Source organism: Fusarium oxysporum, chromosome IV (assembly GCF_013085055.1).
Source record: "Fusarium oxysporum Fo47 chromosome IV, complete sequence".
Classification (NCBI taxonomy): domain Eukaryota; kingdom Fungi; phylum Ascomycota; class Sordariomycetes; order Hypocreales; family Nectriaceae; genus Fusarium; species Fusarium oxysporum.
In genome coordinates this window covers 3,735,836-3,757,099 of record NC_072843.1, presented here as the reverse complement: position 1 = coordinate 3,757,099, position 21,264 = coordinate 3,735,836, and the positions used below count along the sequence as shown (strand labels likewise).

At 48.5% G+C, this 21,264-nt stretch overlaps 7 protein-coding genes across 7 annotated transcripts; 4 read left to right on the top strand and 3 right to left on the bottom strand.

Annotated features, from left to right (window-relative positions):
• Positions 1 to 766: 766 nt before the first annotated feature.
• Positions 767 to 2,573, bottom strand: FOBCDRAFT_292365 (uncharacterized protein; the record flags this gene model as incomplete). The annotated part of the gene is made up of 7 exons (XM_031178350.3): positions 767 to 912; positions 956 to 1,229; positions 1,276 to 1,332; positions 1,380 to 1,601; positions 1,649 to 1,866; positions 1,916 to 2,422; positions 2,471 to 2,573. 7 exons carry the CDS (start codon positions 2,571 to 2,573, stop codon positions 767 to 769), a joined length of 1,527 nt encoding a protein of 508 aa, XP_031044237.3.
• A 4,707-nt stretch (positions 2,574 to 7,280) lies between these two features.
• FOBCDRAFT_32165 (helix-loop-helix DNA-binding domain-containing protein) lies at positions 7,281 to 9,356 on the top strand. The gene is made up of 3 exons (XM_031178355.3): positions 7,281 to 8,095; positions 8,145 to 9,003; positions 9,060 to 9,356. Exons 1-3 carry the CDS (start codon positions 7,632 to 7,634, stop codon positions 9,249 to 9,251), a joined length of 1,515 nt encoding a protein of 504 aa, XP_031044242.2. The 5' UTR covers positions 7,281 to 7,631; the 3' UTR covers positions 9,252 to 9,356.
• A 310-nt stretch (positions 9,357 to 9,666) lies between these two features.
• FOBCDRAFT_221830 (peptidase M24, structural domain-containing protein) lies at positions 9,667 to 11,656 on the bottom strand. The gene is made up of 2 exons (XM_031178356.3): positions 11,467 to 11,656; positions 9,667 to 11,413 (listed from the first exon to the last, which is right to left on the bottom strand). The coding sequence occupies exon 2, from the start codon at positions 11,392 to 11,394 to the stop codon at positions 9,883 to 9,885; it is 1,512 nt and encodes a 503-aa protein (XP_031044243.2). The 5' UTR covers positions 11,395 to 11,413; positions 11,467 to 11,656; the 3' UTR covers positions 9,667 to 9,882.
• A 756-nt stretch (positions 11,657 to 12,412) lies between these two features.
• FOBCDRAFT_32147 (protein serine/threonine kinase activating protein DBF4) lies at positions 12,413 to 14,716 on the top strand. The gene is made up of 3 exons (XM_031178357.3): positions 12,413 to 13,061; positions 13,110 to 14,438; positions 14,489 to 14,716. The coding sequence occupies exons 1-3, from the start codon at positions 12,588 to 12,590 to the stop codon at positions 14,618 to 14,620; spliced, it is 1,935 nt and encodes a 644-aa protein (XP_031044244.1). The 5' UTR covers positions 12,413 to 12,587; the 3' UTR covers positions 14,621 to 14,716.
• A 777-nt stretch (positions 14,717 to 15,493) lies between these two features.
• On the top strand, positions 15,494 to 18,363 carry FOBCDRAFT_318720 (L-Aspartase-like protein). The gene is made up of 2 exons (XM_031178358.3): positions 15,494 to 15,708; positions 15,758 to 18,363. Exon 2 carries the CDS (start codon positions 15,942 to 15,944, stop codon positions 18,180 to 18,182), a length of 2,241 nt encoding a protein of 746 aa, XP_031044245.2. The 5' UTR covers positions 15,494 to 15,708; positions 15,758 to 15,941; the 3' UTR covers positions 18,183 to 18,363.
• A 154-nt stretch (positions 18,364 to 18,517) lies between these two features.
• FOBCDRAFT_32130 (ubiquitin-like autophagy protein Apg12-domain-containing protein) lies at positions 18,518 to 19,249 on the top strand. Its single transcript, XM_031178359.3, has 2 exons — positions 18,518 to 19,029; positions 19,102 to 19,249. Exons 1-2 carry the CDS (start codon positions 18,616 to 18,618, stop codon positions 19,162 to 19,164), a joined length of 477 nt encoding a protein of 158 aa, XP_031044246.2. The 5' UTR covers positions 18,518 to 18,615; the 3' UTR covers positions 19,165 to 19,249.
• FOBCDRAFT_32128 (ketopantoate hydroxymethyltransferase-domain-containing protein) lies at positions 19,099 to 20,662 on the bottom strand. The gene is made up of 2 exons (XM_031178360.3): positions 19,994 to 20,662; positions 19,099 to 19,945 (listed from the first exon to the last, which is right to left on the bottom strand). The coding sequence occupies exons 1-2, from the start codon at positions 20,417 to 20,419 to the stop codon at positions 19,334 to 19,336; spliced, it is 1,038 nt and encodes a 345-aa protein (XP_031044247.2). The 5' UTR covers positions 20,420 to 20,662; the 3' UTR covers positions 19,099 to 19,333.
• Between the last annotated feature and the right edge of the window lie 602 nt (positions 20,663 to 21,264).

The following is a 21,264-nucleotide window of genomic DNA, read 5'->3' as shown; positions in this document are numbered from 1 at the left end:
GGGTGATTCGTCGTGGATGTAAAACCCAGCAGCATACAAAGTTGCGAGCTCGCGGCTAGGGTGACGCCGATTCTCTACTGGAAGAATCACGTGGTGATAGGCATTGTGGGGTTCTTAGCGAGCTCTGATTCGTGCGCTCGGCCCTATCTTATCTCTGTTAAATGAGCGATGGCTCAGCCTTGTTGTCTGATGATGAAACTTTTGTGTAGCATGACCACGAGCCCCACCAATCATTATTTCTTATTGTTCTTCTCTTTGCACTTCTGGCTTCAATTTTAAGTGGTTGTAATGGATGCCATTTAGAAAGTCAATGCTAGTATTGTGCACTGGTTTATTTTTTTTTCTTATGGCGATGAGGCTGAAACTCCCATGTGGAGACACGAGCAACTGTTGTAAATACAGGTTGGTTCATAGGGCAATCAATTCTCCGATGCCGGATATGGAAAGGTAAATGATGTGGTGGTTCATGAAATTGATTGGCAAGACTCCTTTGCTTAAAGCAAACTGATATGCTCCTGGCGCCACGAAATCCACAGGATCCTTTTGATCCGCCTCTGTATGTTCCCATGCGTGATCTAGCTCGTATCCCAAATCCCGAATCCCGAGAGTTAAAAAAAGACATGATAAATGCGAGCCAAGTCTGAAAGCACCCATCCCATCCATAAGTTCCATGTCTGTCCTGCTATCAAATGAATCCCAAAACAACCAGAATACGTAGCCCGATTTTTTCTTTTACCTTCACTTGGATGCTGTCGAAAACGAAGCACTAAACGCTTTTGAGGATGCTCTCTCCCGCGAGGGAGGTACTGAACGTGTCGTTGAGGGTTAAATCAGGGGTTTCGACTGTCGATGGAAAGCCGAAAGCATCTTTGTAGGAATCTGCTTTTGACACAACCATGCCCATCAACTCGCCTGATACAATCAGCGAAAGTCTTTGACAAGTTCAGAAACTTACCAAACCCGACGAGCCATATGTTTCTCACAAGGGAAGGTTGAAGACCATAAGATCCCATTGCAAGTGACAAAAATGGGCAAATAATGTACGGCCAAACTCCTGAAAGCCCGAAACTGCTGAATACAGAGCTTTGCAATCCAGTGGCAGATGCAGCAGTTGCGTCAAGTATATCCAGGACCTGGCCGGTCTTTCGAAAGGCTTTGTCGAGGCGGGATTCATGGTTATCGTACTTGACCAGCAAGTCTTCAGCAAGTTTTTCGAGTTTCCCCATACCCTTCAGCTGGTCAACAGAATACTCAAGAATGGGAGCCGGTACCTACTTGTTCGATTTTGACCTGCTTCTCCAGGATATCTGCATTCCGAGATTCCGTCAATTCCTTAAATGGTCAACCTTGACATCCGAGTGATTCATCAGCAGACTCACCACTTGATTTTGAAGGGAAACAGAAGACGAAATTGCTGCACTCAGCACTGCCATAAGTATATCGACCTCGTTGTTTAACTGCTTTGTGCTTGTTTGGAAAGCAACCTCTTGTGATGAAACGATATCTGCAGTCTTCTCTTGAACTGAGCGAGCAAGAAGCTCTAAAAGATCGTGGAGTACTTTCGTTTCTTTGAGGCCACTTTCCACGACATCGCGCGAGTCCTGTCCATGTCAGTAGTGTGTCACAGAAAGAAATAATGGCTATGTACCTGAGCAGCGCGACCTAAATCGTCTCGCAGGATTTGACTGGCTCTTTCCATCTCTGTACGTAGATGTCGAACATGAGGCCCAATGTCTTCAACAGACTGGCTTGCGGCAGTATAGGCTCGATTGAGTGAATGGAATCGTTCCTCCATGTCTGCCTCAATATCACGGGTGAGTTTCTCGAGAATTTTAGTGATTTTCTGATAAAGGAGGATGTTCTCATCTTTTATGAACGATCAGTATGGCTTCTCTTTGCTTGTGTGCTCACTAACCTTTCTGGTGATCTGCCCTTGCGGCATCACAGAACCTCAACGCTTTGTGGCGATAGCTCACCCATGTATTCCAAGCCGAATCTGACTGAGCAAGGCCTTCGAGACACTCATCAATCTCAACGGTCGAAACATGGATTTGTGGGATAGGTGAAGCAGAAAGGGTAGCTAGGGTTGACTCTCGAAACTTGGAGCAAGATACAGGAATTCTGAAACTGCCGCGCTCCAAGTCGCAAATAGCAAGGCTTGCTGCATACGAGTCCACAAAGTCTCGAGCTGCTCTCCCGCTATCAATATGGACCTTGGCGTCGTCTTGGCCATCCAGGAGGTGACAGTTGTTGACTAGCAGACGTGCAGCAATGCGATGGCAGAGAGGTTCAGACTCCAGGTCTTGAAGCTCTTGAAGTGCGGTATTGTAAACGTTGGATAGCCTCTTTTCTGATTGTTTGTTGAGCAGGGCGGAGTTATCGCTACTGCGTTGTGGGTGCTGGAGTGTAACCTGATGACCTACTGTGGTGATGTTAGCATCAAAGCGCCAGCGCGGTCACTCGAACATACCATCCACAGGTCGCGGCCTCCATGAGAAGCAGTGCGCCTCTGTCGCGAAGACCGTAAGAAAGGTCACCCCCAGAAGGAAAAAGGACATCGCCTTAGACGACATGTTCATCGCCAGTCAGAAGCATAAGAGACATAGGAGTAGTAGAAAGAAGTGAGTTGGTTGGCGATAGGCTCAAAATGTTGTGGCGCGAAAAGGAAAAGACTAAGTTGAAGAGAGAAAGTGCAGAAATGAAATTAAGCGTTAGGTAGAGAGTGGTCGGAATTCCGAAGTGAGGTTGGAAACTGATTCGGGTGTGCTCCTACTTCAAACGAACTGTTGCTTAACTCTCGAAAAGAGCACCTGCACTTTCCCACAGCAGCGCACTTTTTCGCAAGGCCAAAACGGCAGGTAAGGAAATACCTTGGGTTGGCCTCCTACGCTTTCCGTTAAGAGCCAACAATAAGTCATGTCGAAATCGTTGGCTCCACATGCTGCTTGATTTCGAGATCTGAACAATGGTGTTGAACCATGCAACCACACTTTGAATGCCTTTTCTTGACAGTGAACACAAACTGATCAAGACATAAAACAATAAGGTAGGTAAACTGGCATTTCTGTCTTATGACGTATTTTACCTAGGTAGTTAGATTCCATTTGTTAGATGGCGGTTACGGGAACTGTTCCAGATCATTCACATATCTAGGTATATTGGGTGTATTGGTTGATCGCTCAATACCATGTAATGATGATTTCGCGTTCGTCACGCATATACAAATCTCAAACCTGAACAGATCTCAACTTGGTATTGAGCGCATCTGGGCCGTTGACGCTAGATCCTCTATTCATTCTTAAGCCAAGGGCTTTATACACCACATTTTGTTCCCTGCTATGTTCAACTTGAGTAGCTATATGCCTAACTCAAAGCTCAGTATTGAAATAGAAACAGAGAATGGAGATTTAGCTGGGAGATTTAACGCCCAAGGCTTCTCATCATGCGCCATCGGGCTATGTCCTAGATCTTATTGTGTTACTCAGGCAAGGGCGATATATATCCTTTTTCATGTTGAAACTGAATCACGAAAGGATTCAAATAAGAGGCACACATGCATACATGAGAAAAAGACGGCCCCGTCGATCACATTAGTATACTGCGCCAGGGCACAGGTAATCGGTGAGAAGAATCACCTCATTTTGTCCTGGGAGAAGCATTCGAGTTCAATACACTATATTGACCCCATGATGGTTGAGTCAACCCAGAAGGGGTAAATAGCCTCGAGACTTTGGCCGATTGGTTGAAGATTCCCACAAAAGATCCGAGAGTTAATTCCGTTGAATCAATAACTCCAACCGTAAGGCCAAGGTCGATCGTATGCTTTTTTTCCCGCGGCGGCCCCCACCGAGCAAGGGAGTCCAGACCTTGAAGTGACGACATTCAGAGCCGCCCTTCGCAGGGCGCCTCTGGCGTTCTTCTAAAGGGCAAAAAAAACACAATGGGGCAGGAATCGAAGCACAATAGATTTTTGTACGCTAGGTCACCTATTTAGCCCAATCAGTGAGAAAAGGGCCCCTAAATTAACCCAACCCGTGCGCCTGGAGGTTGGAATTAACGTCATGCTGCGTGCCAGCCAAGGCACATCGCGATCGCGATCAGTTCTATGAAATGCTTCAGTTCGTTTCCAAGCACTTCCCACAAAGGCCAATCCGAACCGCAAACCCACCAGCAAACCCTTGCGCGTATCCTTGAAAGCTGCATCAGATCTGGATACACGCAGGCTGCATGCGCCTACGGGCAGGGCGCTGCAGTTACTTGTCTTCTTTGTTATTGGTGCTCCTGTTTGACGATCGCTGATTTGTTCGCATTTTCTTATCCCCGGTGACCGTTGGCCGCTTTCAACGTCCCGCTCTCGAGGGAAACTCTAGAACGAGAAGGCTTCAACTTCACGTCGACTCGATATCGCCCTCTCGTTTTCGCCCAGCCGGCCGTGTGTGTGCTGTTATTAGACAGCCCCCGAGTGCCGTGCGAAGATTCCTGCGACCGAGCAGTTTAGAACTCTCGGACGTACGGATTTGGAACAGGAAGATTATATGAATACGTTGAATACAGAAGCAAGGTATCAGCCATTTGCGCACTGGAGAGCTTGGGCTCGTTTCTCATATAGAATAATAGCACTTACCAAGTCGCAGGTTATTGTGCAAAACACATGAATGAATCTAGACCCTAGTCAGAACATTATATCACACAGACACACGCAGTGGGACTAGACCAGACAACATGTGTATGCAGGTGGATCGGCAGTTTGCTTGTGGCCATATCGGTTTCCTGAATATTCGCTGGTGTCAGAGAGTATTTAATGGATGCAAAGGACCTTCGCATATTCACGATATCGTTTACGACGAAGAAATATGTCCAGACTGTTTACGAAAGGAAACACTCCCAAAACCATGGACACCAAAATAACGATATATGACTTAATGGAGGAGCGGTCTATAATGGCACAAGAGACACTTAAGTTGCGGCATGATCATGGACAGCATAGAGGATGAGGGTAGATAAGCCATTGGGTTTGTTCGCGATGCTTTAAAACGACCAGGATGTGACTTACACTCCCGAGTGAGCCAACATGACAGCAGTCAGTTAACAATTTGATTCGTGGTGTTTTTTATCCTGCTGCCATTAGGTGATAGTACTTGAACAAATGCTCTTTTTCCAATGACCAAACAGAACCTTGGTAAAAACATTGTGATTCATCATTTGGTCAAGCTACACATCTTGTGGATGAAACACTCCATCATATCCGGTAGGATATACAAGGAAATATTGCTCATGGGAGCTGTACAAAACCTACAAGCTGATTATTCGAATTTGAGGTAAGGCCATGTGGTGGGCTCAGTGTTTTGACAAAAATAGACATCTATCAAGGACTTCAAAAAGTAAAACCCCATCTACAGGGTCGTAGTGAAGGTTGAGCTAGGAGCATTGGCCACTAATTGGATACCCTAAACCTAAAATCCGGTCAGGTACGGATGTTAAAAGCCGCCAGTTCGAAAGCAGCCGCACCATTAGGTTTGAAATGACGGCATTGACAGCAGCACAGATGCAGTTCATCGAACGGGTATCTCTTAACTTGCTCGTGCGTACAGCTTCATATAGGCTTATCCTTTGCGATGTTCATCGTTTTCATGGATATCCTAGAAAAGGAAACTTGTGAGGAGAGCAACACAGACATGAAGGCTTCCCATGAATGAGACAGGCAAGGATCATAAGATGCCCCCACCCACCAGTGAGCCTCCTGAGCTTCTTGAGTGGTCTGGATGGGGAGCTAGAGCCTACCAGCTGAGCCTAGAAGCCATCGCTTGTCACTAGCACGAGGCTGAAGGACTTGAAGGAGAAACCGTTGCCAAGACCCCCAGCTCTCCGTAAGCCGCTTGTTAGTGGGTTCTTGACTGTTAGTGAACGAGAGTGACAGCTGAGAAGCGGGAATCATGGGCTTCTCAATAGAGATAGCATTGTCTGCCACGTGATTCATGAATCAGATTGCAGGTTGAAGCAGATAAAGATAGGCCCGTTTTGGGCCTAAAACATTCCGCTAACGAATAGAAACAAACCTTGAAGCTTTTTACATTCTCCGACTCTCGAACAAGAGCGAATGACAGCCGGCAATAATATCCGGCAGCCAATGGCAGCAGTGACATCGGCTCAGCACGAGTCAGCCAATGGATGAGAGGCTTGGCCATCGTACAATTCCCCTCCTCAGCCTTGCTCATCATACGATGTCGTCCAATTTTTGCTACGCCAGCGGTCCAGGACTCCCGGGGGTCTTCAAGGGCCCCTGGAGTTGGAACCGCACAAGTTGGACCTTTTCGAGGCAAAAGTCACGCCATTACGGGCAACAAACATCACGACGTCGACCGGCAGTGGGAGAGAAATCTGCTCTTGCTCTTACGCACCCCCCGTCCCGCCAACTCGCTTGCAGAAGAGAGAGGGTAAGAGAAAAATAGTTGAGAAGGAGATGCTTGTAGAATATCACCAGTCATAGCATGGGCTTTGTGAGAAAACCCCATCCCCCAACGTTGTCGTTCAGAACCAGTGACTCGATCGCAAGTCGAGTCAATCGGACCCCTAAAGAACCCAATCTTTTTGACTGCGGCGAATACGACAACTCACAAGACCCCAATCCGGCCTTTTTTTTCCCTCTTGATTATCCGTCCGACGTATCCAGCCAGTCCAAGACAAGTCCAGTCTCCTCCCCAAGCAAGAAAGCAAGTCTCAGGACTCCCAGTCCTGTTCCCCGTCTAACTTAGGCCTGGGCTTTCCAATCCCAACCAACGAATTGGGAGCCGCATGTGTCCGCTCATCCTATCGACTGATACTCTGCTTCTCCGTAAAACCCTTCACTCCCTCAACCAACATCTGGCGACCGATCCATTTTGTTGTTCCTGTTTGCGCCCGATCTCATTTTGCGAGAACTGAGCGTTAAATTCAACTTACTGAGAGCCTTGACATACGTTGCTGCACTGTGGCTAGAAGCCATACCCGCATACAAGCACATACCTTAAACCGCAAGCTTCCGCCACGCTTTAGTCAAAGCTCGACCTCATCAAATCTACAGCAAACCGACAACGAATCAATCTCCTCCTTTGCCCGTACGCCTTGGCTGTCGCTTTCGCTGTCGACCCATCTTACAGTGCTGTCATATACTGCAATTCATCTTTCCGCAGCTCTTCAACCCCATCACCCGCTTTCTTATTCCTTTAAGCACCTGGATCTGGCCTCAATCTCAACAACACCCCACCTAGCCGTCTTTACCGAGCTCATCTTATCCTCACTTCGCTGAATCTCAATCGATACACTTCAACTTATTTCCGTGCCATCTTATCCCTTTCGCGAGGTTGTCATCATCATAAGCATCATCAATTCTTACCCTCCATCACGGCTGGACCCACTGTCATATGCTTTGACAGATCGACCCCTCAATTCCATTGCGACAGCTTTGTGATTGTCACACTTTATCGAGTGGCCTATCTGTTCTTGTAACCGCTGTTGAACCTAATTACCCCCATTTTCCAATCGAAGTAGCCATCGCCAATTGAGCTGGCTCAAACCCTGTACGGGTTGCTCACACGAGACCTCCCTTCCCGGACGACGAACACGGCCTCGCAGGCCGGGATGCCGTGTTAGCAATGGATCCTAATCTTCTTAACTTTTTCGCGGTGCCCAACAACCAGACGCTGAACCACGTGGATCAGAACAACGACACATCTCAACAGCAACATGAACCTTCGCCATGGAGACCGACAGGCTTAGAGGGTGACATGGGAGCATCTGGCAATCAGGGGGGACCGTCCTACGATTACCAGTCAACTGCAGCCTCTGATATGTCATTCACCCAGGCTCCGATGCCGTCACCATATACCAGCTCAAACAAGACCATACTACCTACTCGAGGACCCCCACGGGGCAATCAACAACGGAAGCGAGATGCCCATGAAAGGAAGCGCACAAAGGTTGATACCGATTCTGCGCTGGAATCTTTGGACTACTGGATCCGTTTTGACGACGAGGAAAATGAAAGGACAGGAAGTTATGAAATTGACTTTTCGAAACGTTTCGATCCCATGACCAATAACACTAATACTCATTACCGGTATGTTTAAGCCATATATCCATAATCAGAAAACTGATCAACGACAAAGACCGGGTTACGGAGGAAGCTCAACGACACCAGGACTTGGCACTGGCATATATGCAACTGCTCCTCCATTTCAGGGTGCCGAATACTTTGATGACAATGCTTTAGACAATGCTCTATCTGATGATGAAGAAGAAGGACTTGACTCGATGAGTCTGGAGGAACATCTATCAAAAATCGAGACTATGCCGCCTCCAGAGGTACCTCCTCGAGAAGGCCTGTACTCGACACCGCTCAGTTGGGAAAAGCCAGAGCCGGGTCTACGCATGGAACCAGACTTTGGGCTAGGCAATACTGCAACAGCCATGAACGCGGGGTTCGGGCAGACCATGTCGGGTATGGGCAATAATCAGGTTTTGAGCAACGATGAGCAGAGGAGACTTCTTGCTATCGCGATGAATACTGGTCGGACACCAGCCAGCTACATGCCCGCGAGTGGATTTGGTTTAGGATTTGGAGCTGGTCTTGGTACAGGACTCCCACCCGAGTTTAATAGCAGCATCGACTCTCTGTTGGGAACACCAACAGGGGACCGCAGCCAAAAACAAACGCCTACGCCAGCCAATAGCTCGAAGGCTCCATCGAGGAACCAAGACGTCAAGACAGAGGCATCGAGCGAGACAGGTTTGAGTTCTGCTAGGCCAGGACTTTCGCGCACCAACACCGCTACATCCGATATAAAGGGCAAAGATAAACTCAAACCAGGAGACCGAACAGCCCATAATGATATTGAGCGAAAGTATCGAACAAATCTTAAGGACAAGATCGCCGAGCTTCGCGATGCTGTACCTGCCCTCCATTCGATACCAGAAGACGGAATTGAAGAGGGTGAAAACTCACAGCGAGCGCCCAAAGTGAGCAAGGTCAGTGGTGATTCCCATCAACACTAAATACGGACATGATGACTGACATGATACAGGGCACTGTTTTAACAAAGGCGACCGAATATATTCAGTACTTAGAAAGGCGCAATCGGTCCATCATGAAGGAACATCAAGAGTTAGCCAGGCGTCTACAGGCATTTGAGCAGCTTCTCAGTGCCTCGGCTCGACAGCCGTTCTTGATGCCGAACCACAGCCGGACACTCTTCGATCCAAGAGGTTTCTGCTAGAATAGACATGATTTTGTCCCAAGGACTCTTGGGATTGTGTATAAATATACCCCAGAGATGAATCGCGCAGCATACACTGCTCATCCTAATTATGCATCATTCATTGGCCAGTCTCGATGCACAACTGAACACGCTGTGACTTGTTTGTCATATCATACCGGATCCGGTTTGGGATTACTGCCATGATGACTAGCCGAGGCTGGGGTCTGTCTCCATAGCAGCTTGCGGAGCTCATTTTGCTACCACGAGATATTACCCTGTATGTTGATGATTATTGTCACAACAAAGATCAGATCTCTACATGGAAATAGCTAAACAAACCCCAGATCTAATAAAGATCAGCGGCGGGTTATGTGTGTATGTATGGTTTCTTACATGCATTTAATTTCACCTGCAGCGGTTGTGGCTTGACCCATTCATGATCCTAGTCATGAACCACGCGCGGTTTTCTTTTGTTTTCAAGACTGAGCTGCAACAACATCAATTGTAGGCCTAGCAACAAAATTTCGAGTGGGTCGTGAAGAGTAACACAACGACCGTCACAGTCGTATTGATCCTATTTACTATACACTTTATTTCAGACGTCTAGGTCCAGGTCTATATGAGTATGTCACAGTTAAAGTAGTACATGTCATGATCGCAGCGCTTCGATATCGTCAATCTCTTTGACGGCTTCAGTGGACAGAATGTAGGGTGAGTCGTCGTCTACGCATACGCTGTCCTCGATTCGGACACCCATACCCCGGAAGGCGGCCGGCCATCGGTCATCATGGGGGACGTAAACACCCGGCTCTATGGTAACGCAGTGACCCTTGCGAAGAGTCTCGCGACGGCTGTAGCCAGGGCAGTCATGCACGTCAAGGCCGATGTAGTGACCAACGTGGTGGGGAAACAGCTGGTCAATGTTGGCCATGTTGACGTTGAACCCGATGCCTCGTAGTTGGTCAACAAGACCCCTCGCGGTAACGTTGTGAATGTCCTCTAGTGAGAGCTTGGAGCTTTCCCTGCAGAGTGACACACTGGATCGCTGCACGTTGAGGACGGCCTGGTATAGGTCGCGCTGAGCAGGGGTGAAGCGGCCAGAAGCTGGCCAAGTGCGAGATATGTCAGTAATGTAGGTGCCATACTCGCCGCCTGCGTCAATGAGAATAAATTCGTCCTCTTTGAACGTGCTGTTATTCACCGTATAGTGAATGCAGTTTGCGCGCTCACCGCCAGCTACCACGGGGATATATGCCGGGCCTTCGCAGCCATTGACGGCGAATTGGTAGTCAAGGAACCAATGCAAGTCCTTCTCACGTTTCCACGGTCGGCGCATTGCATCTGTGATGACACGACCCGAAATTTGACCAGCAATACGCATATTAGCGACCTCTGCTTCACTCTTGACCACCCGAAGTTTGTTCATGACTGAGTAGAGCGGAGTTCGGGAGGGTCGAGATTCTCGCCCTGAGATGAGCCCCCAAAGCCAATTAGCTGTCGAAGCAACACTACCCTTTGAGGGTGGTGAGTCTGCATATATGAGTTTGGCTGATTTGAGAATCTTGGGAAGCAATTGCTCTGCCTCGTTTATCGTATATGCTTCATCGGCGTTGAAGATATCTCTTGCAGCATCCACACCATTGCGATAACCATTCCATTGCTCCTCACGAGCATTTTTGGGCTTGACAAACATACGGAATATGTAGTCACCATACTCAGGACCAGTCTTTTCAATCACCGCAATGGCATTTTCTTCCATCCATCCTGTAAGGTATAGAAAGTTGGACTCTTGTCGATATTGGTGAAAGACAGCACCAGACTTGTACTGGAGAGATGCAGCATGCAGAACGGCAATACTGCCCTCTGTCATCGACTGCGCGAGGAGAGCTCGGCGATCAGCATATTCTTGCGCTGTGATCCCTTGTGTGATTTCGTTTGGTTGTAGGATATGAGGATGTGTTTCGTAGACTGGCTGTCCGAATCGGAGGTCGGCGGCGGAGACAACGGCGTACGCCCGACGGCTGTACGGAGTATTTGATGGTAGAGCTCGGCAGGCTGTCGTCCTTGTAGGACTAGATATTGTTGATATGCTTCTCACCGACCGAGCTTGGAGGGGCAGACGATACTCAAAGCTCCGTAATGGAGCTCGAGGGAGCTTCATCTTGAGGATCAAAGATGATCTGAGATTGAGTTTAAGCGATTGAACTTCGTTAGTGGAACTTGGAGCTCTTACATCAATTGAACCCCTCGTACACGGCCAATTTGCGTCAGAGACCTCAAAGATCTCGGTGATGACGCCAGACCAAGATTATGACAAGGATGGGCCGAGGCTAGTTGCGAGACAGCGGAAAAGTGTGAGGCTCAAGACGAGATTGGATAGGTGGATGTTTCAATGCGGGAGACGCACCAGGGTCAGTTAGAATGATGTCTTTTCTATGCATAGACTATGTGAGCTAATTATGCAATTACCTTTTCATTCCTCTTGTGCGTTACAAAGTCGATTAATTAAAACAAAAAACACAATTAAACGTTCATGTCTTGACTCTTTGTTATTGTTCCTCTCATGTCTCGCGTGAATTCCCCGTCTCCGGTACGAGGCTGAAATTTTGTTGTCTGGTCTCGTCTCTCCCAATTTCCCGTTTCTGGCTGTAGTGCCTCTGGTTGCTGGGTGGCTTTTAGGCGACTGGCCCGTGCGAAGAGGTGTTTTTCTCGCAGTGGACGTTCAGCAGGCCACAGAAGGCCTTCACTGGGGGTACAGGGCCCCCGGCGGCCCCTCCCAGAAGGCCCTGCTAGTCGCTGAACTGGCCCAGGAGTGGTATAGTGCTGTTGTGCCAAGCGCGACTCTAACAACACGGCCTGCTTTGCTTTGCTTTGCTCAGTCATCAAATTCGATGGAGTCTGTCCCTCACTTGGCTCGTTTCCCTCCATTCAAAGCACCAAGCCTAGGAAAAGGTTCAGTACCTACCAAAACAACATAACGGCCGATTTGTTGCTCGCTCATCATTTGACTGCGTTTGTTGTTGACTTCTTTTCCTTCTACATCTTTGCCATCTCCGCGAGCTTTGATGTGTCAATAGCATCTATTACCTCTCTTTGTTGCCTCATTGTCTCTGTCTAGTCGCTTTGACGTGTCAGGCTCCGCGTCGCGTGCTGTCACAAGTCTCATCCTCCCAGCCCCTCCACAACCGTCCTCGTTACTACCACTACCCGTCCATCTGCCACCACGATCGACCACCACCAATAACAGCTCAAATCTCGTCACGTCATCCTTGACGTTCCTTCTCGACTTTTGTCGTTTTGCTTAAACGCCCTCTGCTCTGGTCTCTCCTCCCCAGAGCAGTTCACGGGCTTTATATGGCAACGATATCTTTATCACCAACGCCTGGTCCCATATCGGCCATGTCTTCGAGACGGGGCCCGTTAACGAACAACCCCAACGTTGCCAATTCGCCTCTGAGAGGTGCTTCCGCTCTGGCTGGATATGCAAAGCAGAAGCGTTCATATGCTACCGTTCAGCGTGAAGAAACCTATGGCCAGCCGCCGCCTCTAAAGAAGCAGGTACTCGATAATGGCGTGCAGCGTCCGGTTCGATCACCAACCCGGTCCACCAGGACTCAGGTTCTGGTTCAACGTGGCGCTACGCGTCCTTCTACTAAGGAAAGAACCTCAAGGGCTGCTCCGACAAATGTCTCCCGTGAGGCCGACACTGAGAAGGAAGCATGGAAGAAGCATCATCGTGCCAAGTTTCCTAAAATGGTCTTCTATTTCGAGAGTATACCCGATGATGTTCGTGCTAGACTAACAAAGAGGGTCAACTATCTTGGTGCTGTATGTTAATCTCGAAAGTTTTGATGGGCCCCACTGACCTTGCTTCAGAGACAAGAACCCTTCTTCTCCATTGACGTTACCCATGTCGTCACCACTCGAACAATTCCACCTGAAAGACAAGAGGCGCATCAAGACCAGAACCAAGGACACCATGGCGAGCACAACGAGTCCGAAGAACAGCCTCAGACCATTAATCCATCTTTATTGAACCGTAATACCGAAGCTCGAAGAAAGCTACTGTCCGAGTTCCGCAATGCACCTTCAAGGTCGCAGCAGCTTGATGACCCTTTAAAGCGAACCCGAGGATCAAAGAACAATGATGTGCTGTACAAAGCTCGTGAGATGGGCAAGAAGATCTGGACACTGGACAAGTTCCAAAACATGCTTGCAGTCTTGCTTGAGGCAGAGACAAGCCACAGCACGTACGGTTCAAGATCAACAGCCACTCGCGGTAATTATGGTGCTTCGAGGGAGCCTAACCTGCTCCAGCTGTTGCACAATGAACGCCTAAACGGACCATCTGACCGTGATCCTTCTGCTGTTCATCGTGAATTATGCTATTTCAAGGGACCTCACATTTATGTATGGGATATGGACGAGAAGAACAAGCCCATCATGGTTCGAGAGTACCCCAAGGTTGCTAATAAGGCAGATGGTGAGTGGCCTCAGTTCCGAAGCGTTGGAAACGGTCGATGCCCGTTTGTGGAGGACCACGATGTGCCTGAAAAGGATCATCGAAGACAACGAGAGCAGGAAAAGGCACGCCTTGCCAAGCGTGAGGAAGCTGCCCCTGTTCTCAAGCCTCCTCAGGTCCCAATGCCCAAGCCGGTGACAGGAAAGCGAACCATTGCTGAGATGGAGGATGGTCAGAGCAGAGCCCGTGCTGCGACGCCTACTGATATCTTCAACCCCGCCAGGGCGGCCATGTCGAAAGCAGTGGATGCCCGACCTCAGAACGCCTTCACAAGCCGTGCTGCCGCTGGCCGGCTTTTTGCTGGCGAGCCTGTGGCATCTGGAGTGCAGCCTTCTAACATTACCTCAGCCATTCGATCGCAGATGGTCTCTTCGACATCTGGTATCAATGGAGCGAAGGCTGGAACCAGTAAAGAGGTTCATGGCCTGCAGCGCAAGGTGTTGCAGAAGGCTGCCCCTGCTTCCTTTGACGTGAGCTCGCGCCGTCTTGCCGAGGTTTCAATGGACGTTGCATCAAGCAGATCAACAACGATGGGCCGACACACTTCGCGACCTGCTGAGGTGCAAGAAGAGGATGCTCAAAAGACTGAGCGGAGGACACAGTCGCAACCTCTTAAGAGTAAGCGGGACCTCAAGCCTGGCTATTGCGAGAACTGTCAGGACAAGTTCCGCGATTTTGACGAGGTATGTGATGTCTTTTTCCAGAGTATGCCTGTAAAAACTAACTTTTGTAGCACATTTTATCTCGCAAACACCGGAAGTTTGCTGAAAACGACGAAAACTGGACTGAGCTTGATTCTCTCCTGTCACAAATCAAGAGGATGCCCAAGTACGCATCCGGTTCTGACGAGGAGGAAGTCTGGTAGCGACCATTCATAAAATAATACGACATAAATCTTTTCAACATCGCATCACCATCATCTCAGGCCTTGTCATGGTCCGCAGCTCATGGACTATGTTACTGGCATCCCACGAAACAAACTCTTCATGAAGTCCATTTTGCGCATTTCGGTTCAGATTCCCACAGCACGCAGTGTACAAACATCAAAGATACCTCATGAGTTTGGTTAGCCTTGCGCTTAATGGCGGCATTACCGGACAGTCTCTCGGTTTAAGATGTCCGCGTCTTCTTTACTATCGCTTTCTCCTATTACCTTATAAGCATGAACTGCATGCGACGGCGCAGAGCGGCATGGTTTTTGGCACATTATCTCACGGTCTAGTCGGCCATTTCATTTGTTCTGATTGGACTGCATACATGGTAACTGATTTTTGAGGCGTTTCGTCGCGGTCCATTTCGAGAGGCATGGTCAGGGCAAATGGCTGAGATGGGTTTGATGAAGGGTTGTACAAAGGTGAACCAGGGCAGGGCATTGGAGCGGAAGAATTATATCGCAAAAAGCAACAGCGACTGCTTTACGACGATGACCAGAAAGGTCTGATGTAGATATGTGTTTAGGACATGTATATGTACCTACATGTTATGTAACATGAATACTTGAACAAAGTACGGCCCTTGTGGCATGATGCACAGTGAAGGTGAGCTGCTTAAGCATAAATGTGAGTGAATCATTGGTTATTTCTGTCATAGACAAGTGTCTTGCATGAGTTCCATCTCAAGTGAACCCCTTGACTATGTGGCGTTTTCAGCCTGCAGTAGTTGATTGGCAGATGCACACTATGAAACTTTACGTATGTGTTTCTTTTGTCTCTCACCGATTTTCGGCTGAGACCACATTAAGTTTCCTCTTCTTTTTCAATTCTCACTGTTGCGAGCGCAAACCTTTTCTATTGTAAGCCCGCGAGGACCTCTATCACATGTTCAAATTGGACCTGCCAAGCTTGGACAAGTCTGAACTGTGTGATACTTGGCTCATTTACTTGAAATCTTTAACTCCAAGGCCGCAATCGGTGCATCTCAAGTGAGAAAAGATATTAGAAATTGAAATTGGTGGTGAGGAGTGCAAGGCTATTGGACTTAACTAGTCTTCTGACTTTCACAGGTGCTGGACGTCGCCGCTTACTTGAGGTGAATCACTCTCACTGACAACATCAGAGCTGGGAGAAAACTTGACTTAGAGGTGAAATATCTTACCAGAAAAGCTTCGTGCGACCATTGAATCTTCACTCTTACTCTCTGCCAACACTCCTCAAGCTTTGTTTGCACCAACTCCAGCATATCTCACGATGAACCTCAAAACCTCGGCTCATGCCGAGTCAACACTGGATATTTGGAAACAACTACGAGACTTGAAGAACGGCAAAGAGAAGATCGTTCTCGATGGTAACAATCTCGACATTGCTTCTCTAGTCGCAGCCGCTCGTCATGGTATCAAGCCTGAGATCAGCAAAGACGAGGAGCTCGCTCGCCGCATCGCTCTAAGTGTTGACGCACTAGCTGAGTACTTGTCACACAAATACGTAGTATATGGTGTCAATACAGGTTTTGGAGGAAGTGCAGATGTTCGAACTGACGAATGGTTGGAGAACCAAATTGGCTCTCTTCAACATACACAGAGTGCCATTATCACTTCTACCGACAAAAACCCTGGCGGCAACTCTGAAAGAGAGCCGTCTCACATCATGCCCCCTGAATGGGTTCGAGGAGCTATACTTACTCGGGCGAACCAGAATATGCGTGGACAAAGCGCTGTTCGACTGGAAGTATTGCAGAGATTGATCAAACTGCTTCACCACGATATTACCCCTATGGTTCCTATTCGAGGTACTATTTCGGCGTCTGGAGATCTCATGCCTTTATCTTACATCGCTGGAGCGGTCACTGGAAACCCGGATATCTTCGTTCAAGTTGGTAAAGGGTCGTCAGCCAAGGTGATGCCTTCAGATGAAGCTCTACGGGCTAGCGGTCTCTCACCAAGCGGTCTTGGGCCAAAAGAAGCTCTCGGTCTTATCAATGGAACTGCTCCATCTGTATCTGTTGCCAGTCTGGTCCTCTATGATGCGCAACAGCTGGCTGTGCTTGCTCAGGTATTGACAGCATTTGCATCCGAGGCCATGGGTGGCAACGTTGAGTGGACAATTCCTTTTATCCATGCTGTAAGACCACACCCTGGCCAGATTGAGGCAGCTGCCAACATAAGAAGCTTTCTACAAGGCTCAGAGTTCGTCGTTGGATTGGAGGGCCGCAAGAGAACTGGCGATGGCCTTTGGCAAGATCGATATTCTACTCGCACGAGTCCCCAATGGATTGGTCCTTATCTAGAGGACCTCCTGCTTGCCCAGAAACAAATTTCGGTGGAACTCAATTCGACTTCGGATAACCCCTTAATTGACGCATCGGAGAAAGATGGAAAAGTGGTTGGCGATGTGTATTCAGGAGGGAACTTCCAGGCTGTTGCTGTAACTTCTGCCATGGACAAGACACGACTTGCTCTCCAGATGATTGGACGCATGGTCTTCTCTCAGGTCAGCGAGATGATCAACCCTTCGACTAACAATGGCCTTGAAGCCAATCTCAACATTAGCGACAAGGAGAATTTCACCATGAAGGGCATTGACGTAAACATGTCTGCATACATGTCCGAGTTAGCTGCCCTGGCTCACCCGGTCTCGTCTCACGTTATGTCAGCTGAGATGCATAACCAGGGCATCAATTCACTTGCTCTGCTTTCAGCTCGACGAACCTTGGAGGCTGCCGATCTTGTCGCGCATATGTGTGCTTGTCACATTTACGTTTCATGCCAAGCAGTCGAGCTTCGGGCGACACATCGGCTTTTCCTGGACACGCTTCGTGAAAAAGTGCTATTGAACAAGACTGGCAACGGACCATTCCATGCATTTGGCCTGGAGGACGCCGCTATCGAGAGAATCGGTGAGGTTTCTTTCGCTGTCGTCGAGCGGGAGTGGTTTGACCACAATATCGGTTGCTGGAAGGATCGCATTATACCCACCGTCGATGCTGTAATGGCACCCGTTACGCAATTCCTGACTGCCGAGAAGATCGATTGTCCGATATCCAGTCTTGCAGTATTCCGTGGCCAGTTCCACAAAGCAGTCGTGGATACTGCTTCTTCCATCTTCTATCCTAACATGGCAATACGCTCTGTCGACGTGGCTACCAAACTAGGTGATGGAACCGCTCCGTTGTATACTTGGGTTCGATCCAAGTTGGAAGTCCCGACACAATGTGGTCTTGATGATGATCCCCTATACAACGTACACAAAGGCCTTCCAACTGAGGGCAAGAAGACTATTGGTAGTTGGGTGAGCATGGTGTATGAGAGCGTCAGAGGCAATATGATGGACGTTATCATGGGGAGCATCGAGACTGAACGTTCAGCGCCCCGGACAGTTGAAGAGTACGAGAAGCTCTGTCAGGATCTGAGGCAAACCGAATGGGGGACCGACAGAAAGCAAACTGAACTTAAGAGGGCCATTTGGAATAAAAAAAACTCTGCTCAGGAATGACTGACTGAAAAGATGTAAAATAAAGGCTTCGAATGTACCTAGTTTAGACAATACAATCTCAGCTCATCATTGTTAACGTGGTGTGGCATATACGATAAGATCAAAACCGAACAGAGTTTATATCTTGTTTGTAAGAACAAGAAAAAAAAAAAGAAAGAAAAAGAGAGAGGGATAGAGAGAGAATGGGATTGTCAGGGTGATGAGGCACCGCAGTATTTGATTGAGGAGTCATGATGAGGCTTACATGCCAGTGTCATGCACAGTGCTTAAAAGTAACACTGTGCTGTCATAAGCAACCTTACGTTAGGCGACAGTTTCACAACTGAGTTACTTACAGAGACGGCTGTGTACCTTGGCTTTCAACACCAACACATTTCAACATTCACTCACAAAGCCGAGAAGTGTCCACTCTCATAAGTACAAATTCTTCAAAATGTCAGACAACCCGCCACCAGAATGGGTGCCCTCATCATCTCCATCACCCTCCAACGCCTCACCCATGCCTCTCGCCGATAATGAAGGACCAGGCAGCGGCGCTGCATCTCCAAACTTACCACTCACTATGTCCGCCTCAGTGGTGCTGGCTGATCTACCACGGGATGCGAGCGCCGCACTTGCAACTGCTGGAGCCTTCAAGGCAGACAAGGTTGTAGTGCGATTTAAGCCCGTGGGGTCTGCTCCGTTGTTGGCGCAAGATGTGTGCAAGATTAGCGCGACAAGGCGCTTTGAAGAGGTTGTGAGATATCTCAGGAAGAAGCTGAGGTGCAAAGAGACAGATAGTGTCTTCTTGTACGTCAACAGTGCCTTTGCGCCGTCTTTGGACGAGGTTGTGGGTAACCTACATCAGGTGAGTCTTAGCCTATCACAAGGCCTATGATGGATTGCCAGGCTGTAAGGTCACGGAAACTGACATATCCAGTGCTTTAAAAATGCCCACGGTCAACTTGTGGTTGCCTACTCTCTCACTCCTGCTTTCGGATGATGCTAAAAAGGCTGAATTCTTCTATCTGGATATACGAAAGGCTATGACATCTACTCAACCCAAACTCCGAGCTATGCGACCTCTATGACTGCGCTGCGACACACGAATTCGACATGCTTGCCTCTCCAAAACATCATGGAACTACTTCTGGGGTATCATCATCTCATCTCTAGGAATCCTTCACCGCCTTAGTAAAGTTCTCAAGTTCCTCCGCCGAAATGGGATATGTGTGCTCAGGAGCAGGATATTGGCGCGACTTGACTTCATCCCGATACGCCTCGATGGCTCTCAAGCTCTCGCCCCAGACATCGCCATACTTCTTTACAAATTTGGGCAGAAATCGACCGGGAGGGAAGTTTCCAATCATATCTACTTGTACCAGGACTTGGCCCGAGGTACCGTTGCCAGCGCCAATACCGATGGTGGGAATGGAGAGCTTTTCAGTAATGAGCGCGGCCACCTCAGCAGGAACTGCCTCAACAACCATGGCAAAACAACCAGCTTCTTGAAGAGCAAGGGCATCTTCAAGAATGCTCATTGCACCACTACTTGTCTTGCCCTGGACACGGAAGCCACCAAGTGCGTTTTGTCGCTGAGGGGTCAAGCCAATGTGGCCAAGAACAGGAATGCCAGCGGTGGTAATCTTCTTGATAGTAGGGGCCATCTCCTTACCACCTTCAAGCTTGACACCTTGGACACGGCCTTCCTTGATGAAACGGATAGCAGTAGCAAGAGCCTGGTCAGGACTAATCTCATATGTGCCCATGGGTAGATCTCCAACCTACTGGGATTAGTTTATTACTTGCATATAGAAAGACAGGGGTCTTACAGTGAAAGCCGACTTTGTCGCTCTCGCAACAGACCGACAATGTAAAAGCATCTCTTCCAAGATAATCTCACTCGTATCCTCCATACCAAGTGCTACCATGGCGAGACTGTCTCCCACAAGGATGATGTCCATACCAGCATGGTCAGCGACATGACCACTGGGGAAGTCATGAGCTGTCATGACGGTGATGGGATCACCCTTGCGGTGCATGGAACGAAGAGTTCCGACAGTGACCTTCTTACGTTGAACGGCCGGAGGTGCACCCATGGGAGAGTGAGAGCTGTACCGGGTTTGCGCCGCACCTCCGATGATGAGGGGCCGAATGGCTCGGCCGAGGGTCCGGGATGCCGGCCGAGTGGATGGGACGGACACCCGGGATAGGAGAGAGGCACATGACCTCATGGTAGGATTGATAAGAGATGACATGAGGCAGGGGAGAAGATAGGAGTGAAGGGAAGTGTTAGTAGAGTGGGTTGAGGTGAAGATAAGGTGTCGCGTGCTTTGTCAGGTCAAGTTGGGAGTGACAGAAACTTGAGGTACTTGCAGGCAGATCTCAGACCGACAGAGACAGTGGCTCAAGAAGTCTATAGTGATCCTTTTTGAAAGGGGAAAAATTATGAAAGAAGTATCTTAGCTAATGCTGTTTCGTTTATGACAGTTAGAGTTGCGATCTAGTCAGAAAGTCGGGGAAAGCAAAGGTTTTATTCATGTCTGAACCATGATGAACCCTACGTTGTATATTTGAGTATCTTGGTGTTTTTTCTCAGCACCCCTGGTCTGCGCCCCACGCAGTAACTTTTTGGGGTTCTGGAAGTGAAATTTAATTTAGACTAGTCCTTTCAGGGCATGCGAATGGCCGAACGACCGAAGATCCGTTAATGTTGAGCCGCCATTTCATTTACATGTACATTCTGGGCTACTGAATTATACCCGAATCATGCTGGAATACAATTTATACTGTGAAATACTGAGGTCACGGAAAGTTACAAAAAGCCTTTGAATGTATTCGGAAGCCGAGGTTGTCACTGGCTATGCCGAGATGGAGGTGTAGTGGGGGAAGTGTAACGGCTTTGATTGAGGCTGGCTGGGTACTTGTACCGAGGATTTGGAAATGGAGGGGGTCTCATGAAGTTGTGATGAAAGTACCTAGATCCGAATACGCATGCGAGAACCGAGGGACATAATATCCATAATAAGTAGTAACCCGGCAAATATCTGTATGTCTTGTCATAATGTTTTCCCAACCGCAACGACTATGTATAAAGCCGCTT

What these genes read in the sequence shown, in the direction of transcription:
- FOBCDRAFT_32128 (XM_031178360.3), bottom strand. Translation starts at nt 20,419, where the DNA reads ATGTCATCTCTTATCAATCCTACCATGAGGTCATGTGCCTCTCTCCTA. An exon ending in CGACAAAGTCGGCTTTCACT is followed by an intron (nt 19,946 to 19,993) that starts GTAAGACCCCTG and finishes TAATCCCAGTAG; the next exon opens with GTTGGAGATCTACCCATGGG.
- FOBCDRAFT_32130 (XM_031178359.3), top strand. Translation starts at nt 18,616, where the DNA reads ATGTCAGACAACCCGCCACCAGAATGGGTGCCCTCATCATCTCCATCA. An exon ending in TTGTGGGTAACCTACATCAG is followed by an intron (nt 19,030 to 19,101) that starts GTGAGTCTTAGC and finishes TGACATATCCAG; the next exon opens with TGCTTTAAAAATGCCCACGG.
- FOBCDRAFT_32147 (XM_031178357.3), top strand. Translation starts at nt 12,588, where the DNA reads ATGGCAACGATATCTTTATCACCAACGCCTGGTCCCATATCGGCCATG. An exon ending in GGGTCAACTATCTTGGTGCT is followed by an intron (nt 13,062 to 13,109) that starts GTATGTTAATCT and finishes ACCTTGCTTCAG; the next exon opens with AGACAAGAACCCTTCTTCTC. An exon ending in AGTTCCGCGATTTTGACGAG is followed by an intron (nt 14,439 to 14,488) that starts GTATGTGATGTC and finishes TAACTTTTGTAG; the next exon opens with CACATTTTATCTCGCAAACA.
- FOBCDRAFT_318720 (XM_031178358.3), top strand. Translation starts at nt 15,942, where the DNA reads ATGAACCTCAAAACCTCGGCTCATGCCGAGTCAACACTGGATATTTGG.
- FOBCDRAFT_32165 (XM_031178355.3), top strand. Translation starts at nt 7,632, where the DNA reads ATGGATCCTAATCTTCTTAACTTTTTCGCGGTGCCCAACAACCAGACG. An exon ending in AACACTAATACTCATTACCG is followed by an intron (nt 8,096 to 8,144) that starts GTATGTTTAAGC and finishes TCAACGACAAAG; the next exon opens with ACCGGGTTACGGAGGAAGCT. An exon ending in GAGCGCCCAAAGTGAGCAAG is followed by an intron (nt 9,004 to 9,059) that starts GTCAGTGGTGAT and finishes GACATGATACAG; the next exon opens with GGCACTGTTTTAACAAAGGC.
- FOBCDRAFT_221830 (XM_031178356.3), bottom strand. Translation starts at nt 11,394, where the DNA reads ATGAAGCTCCCTCGAGCTCCATTACGGAGCTTTGAGTATCGTCTGCCC.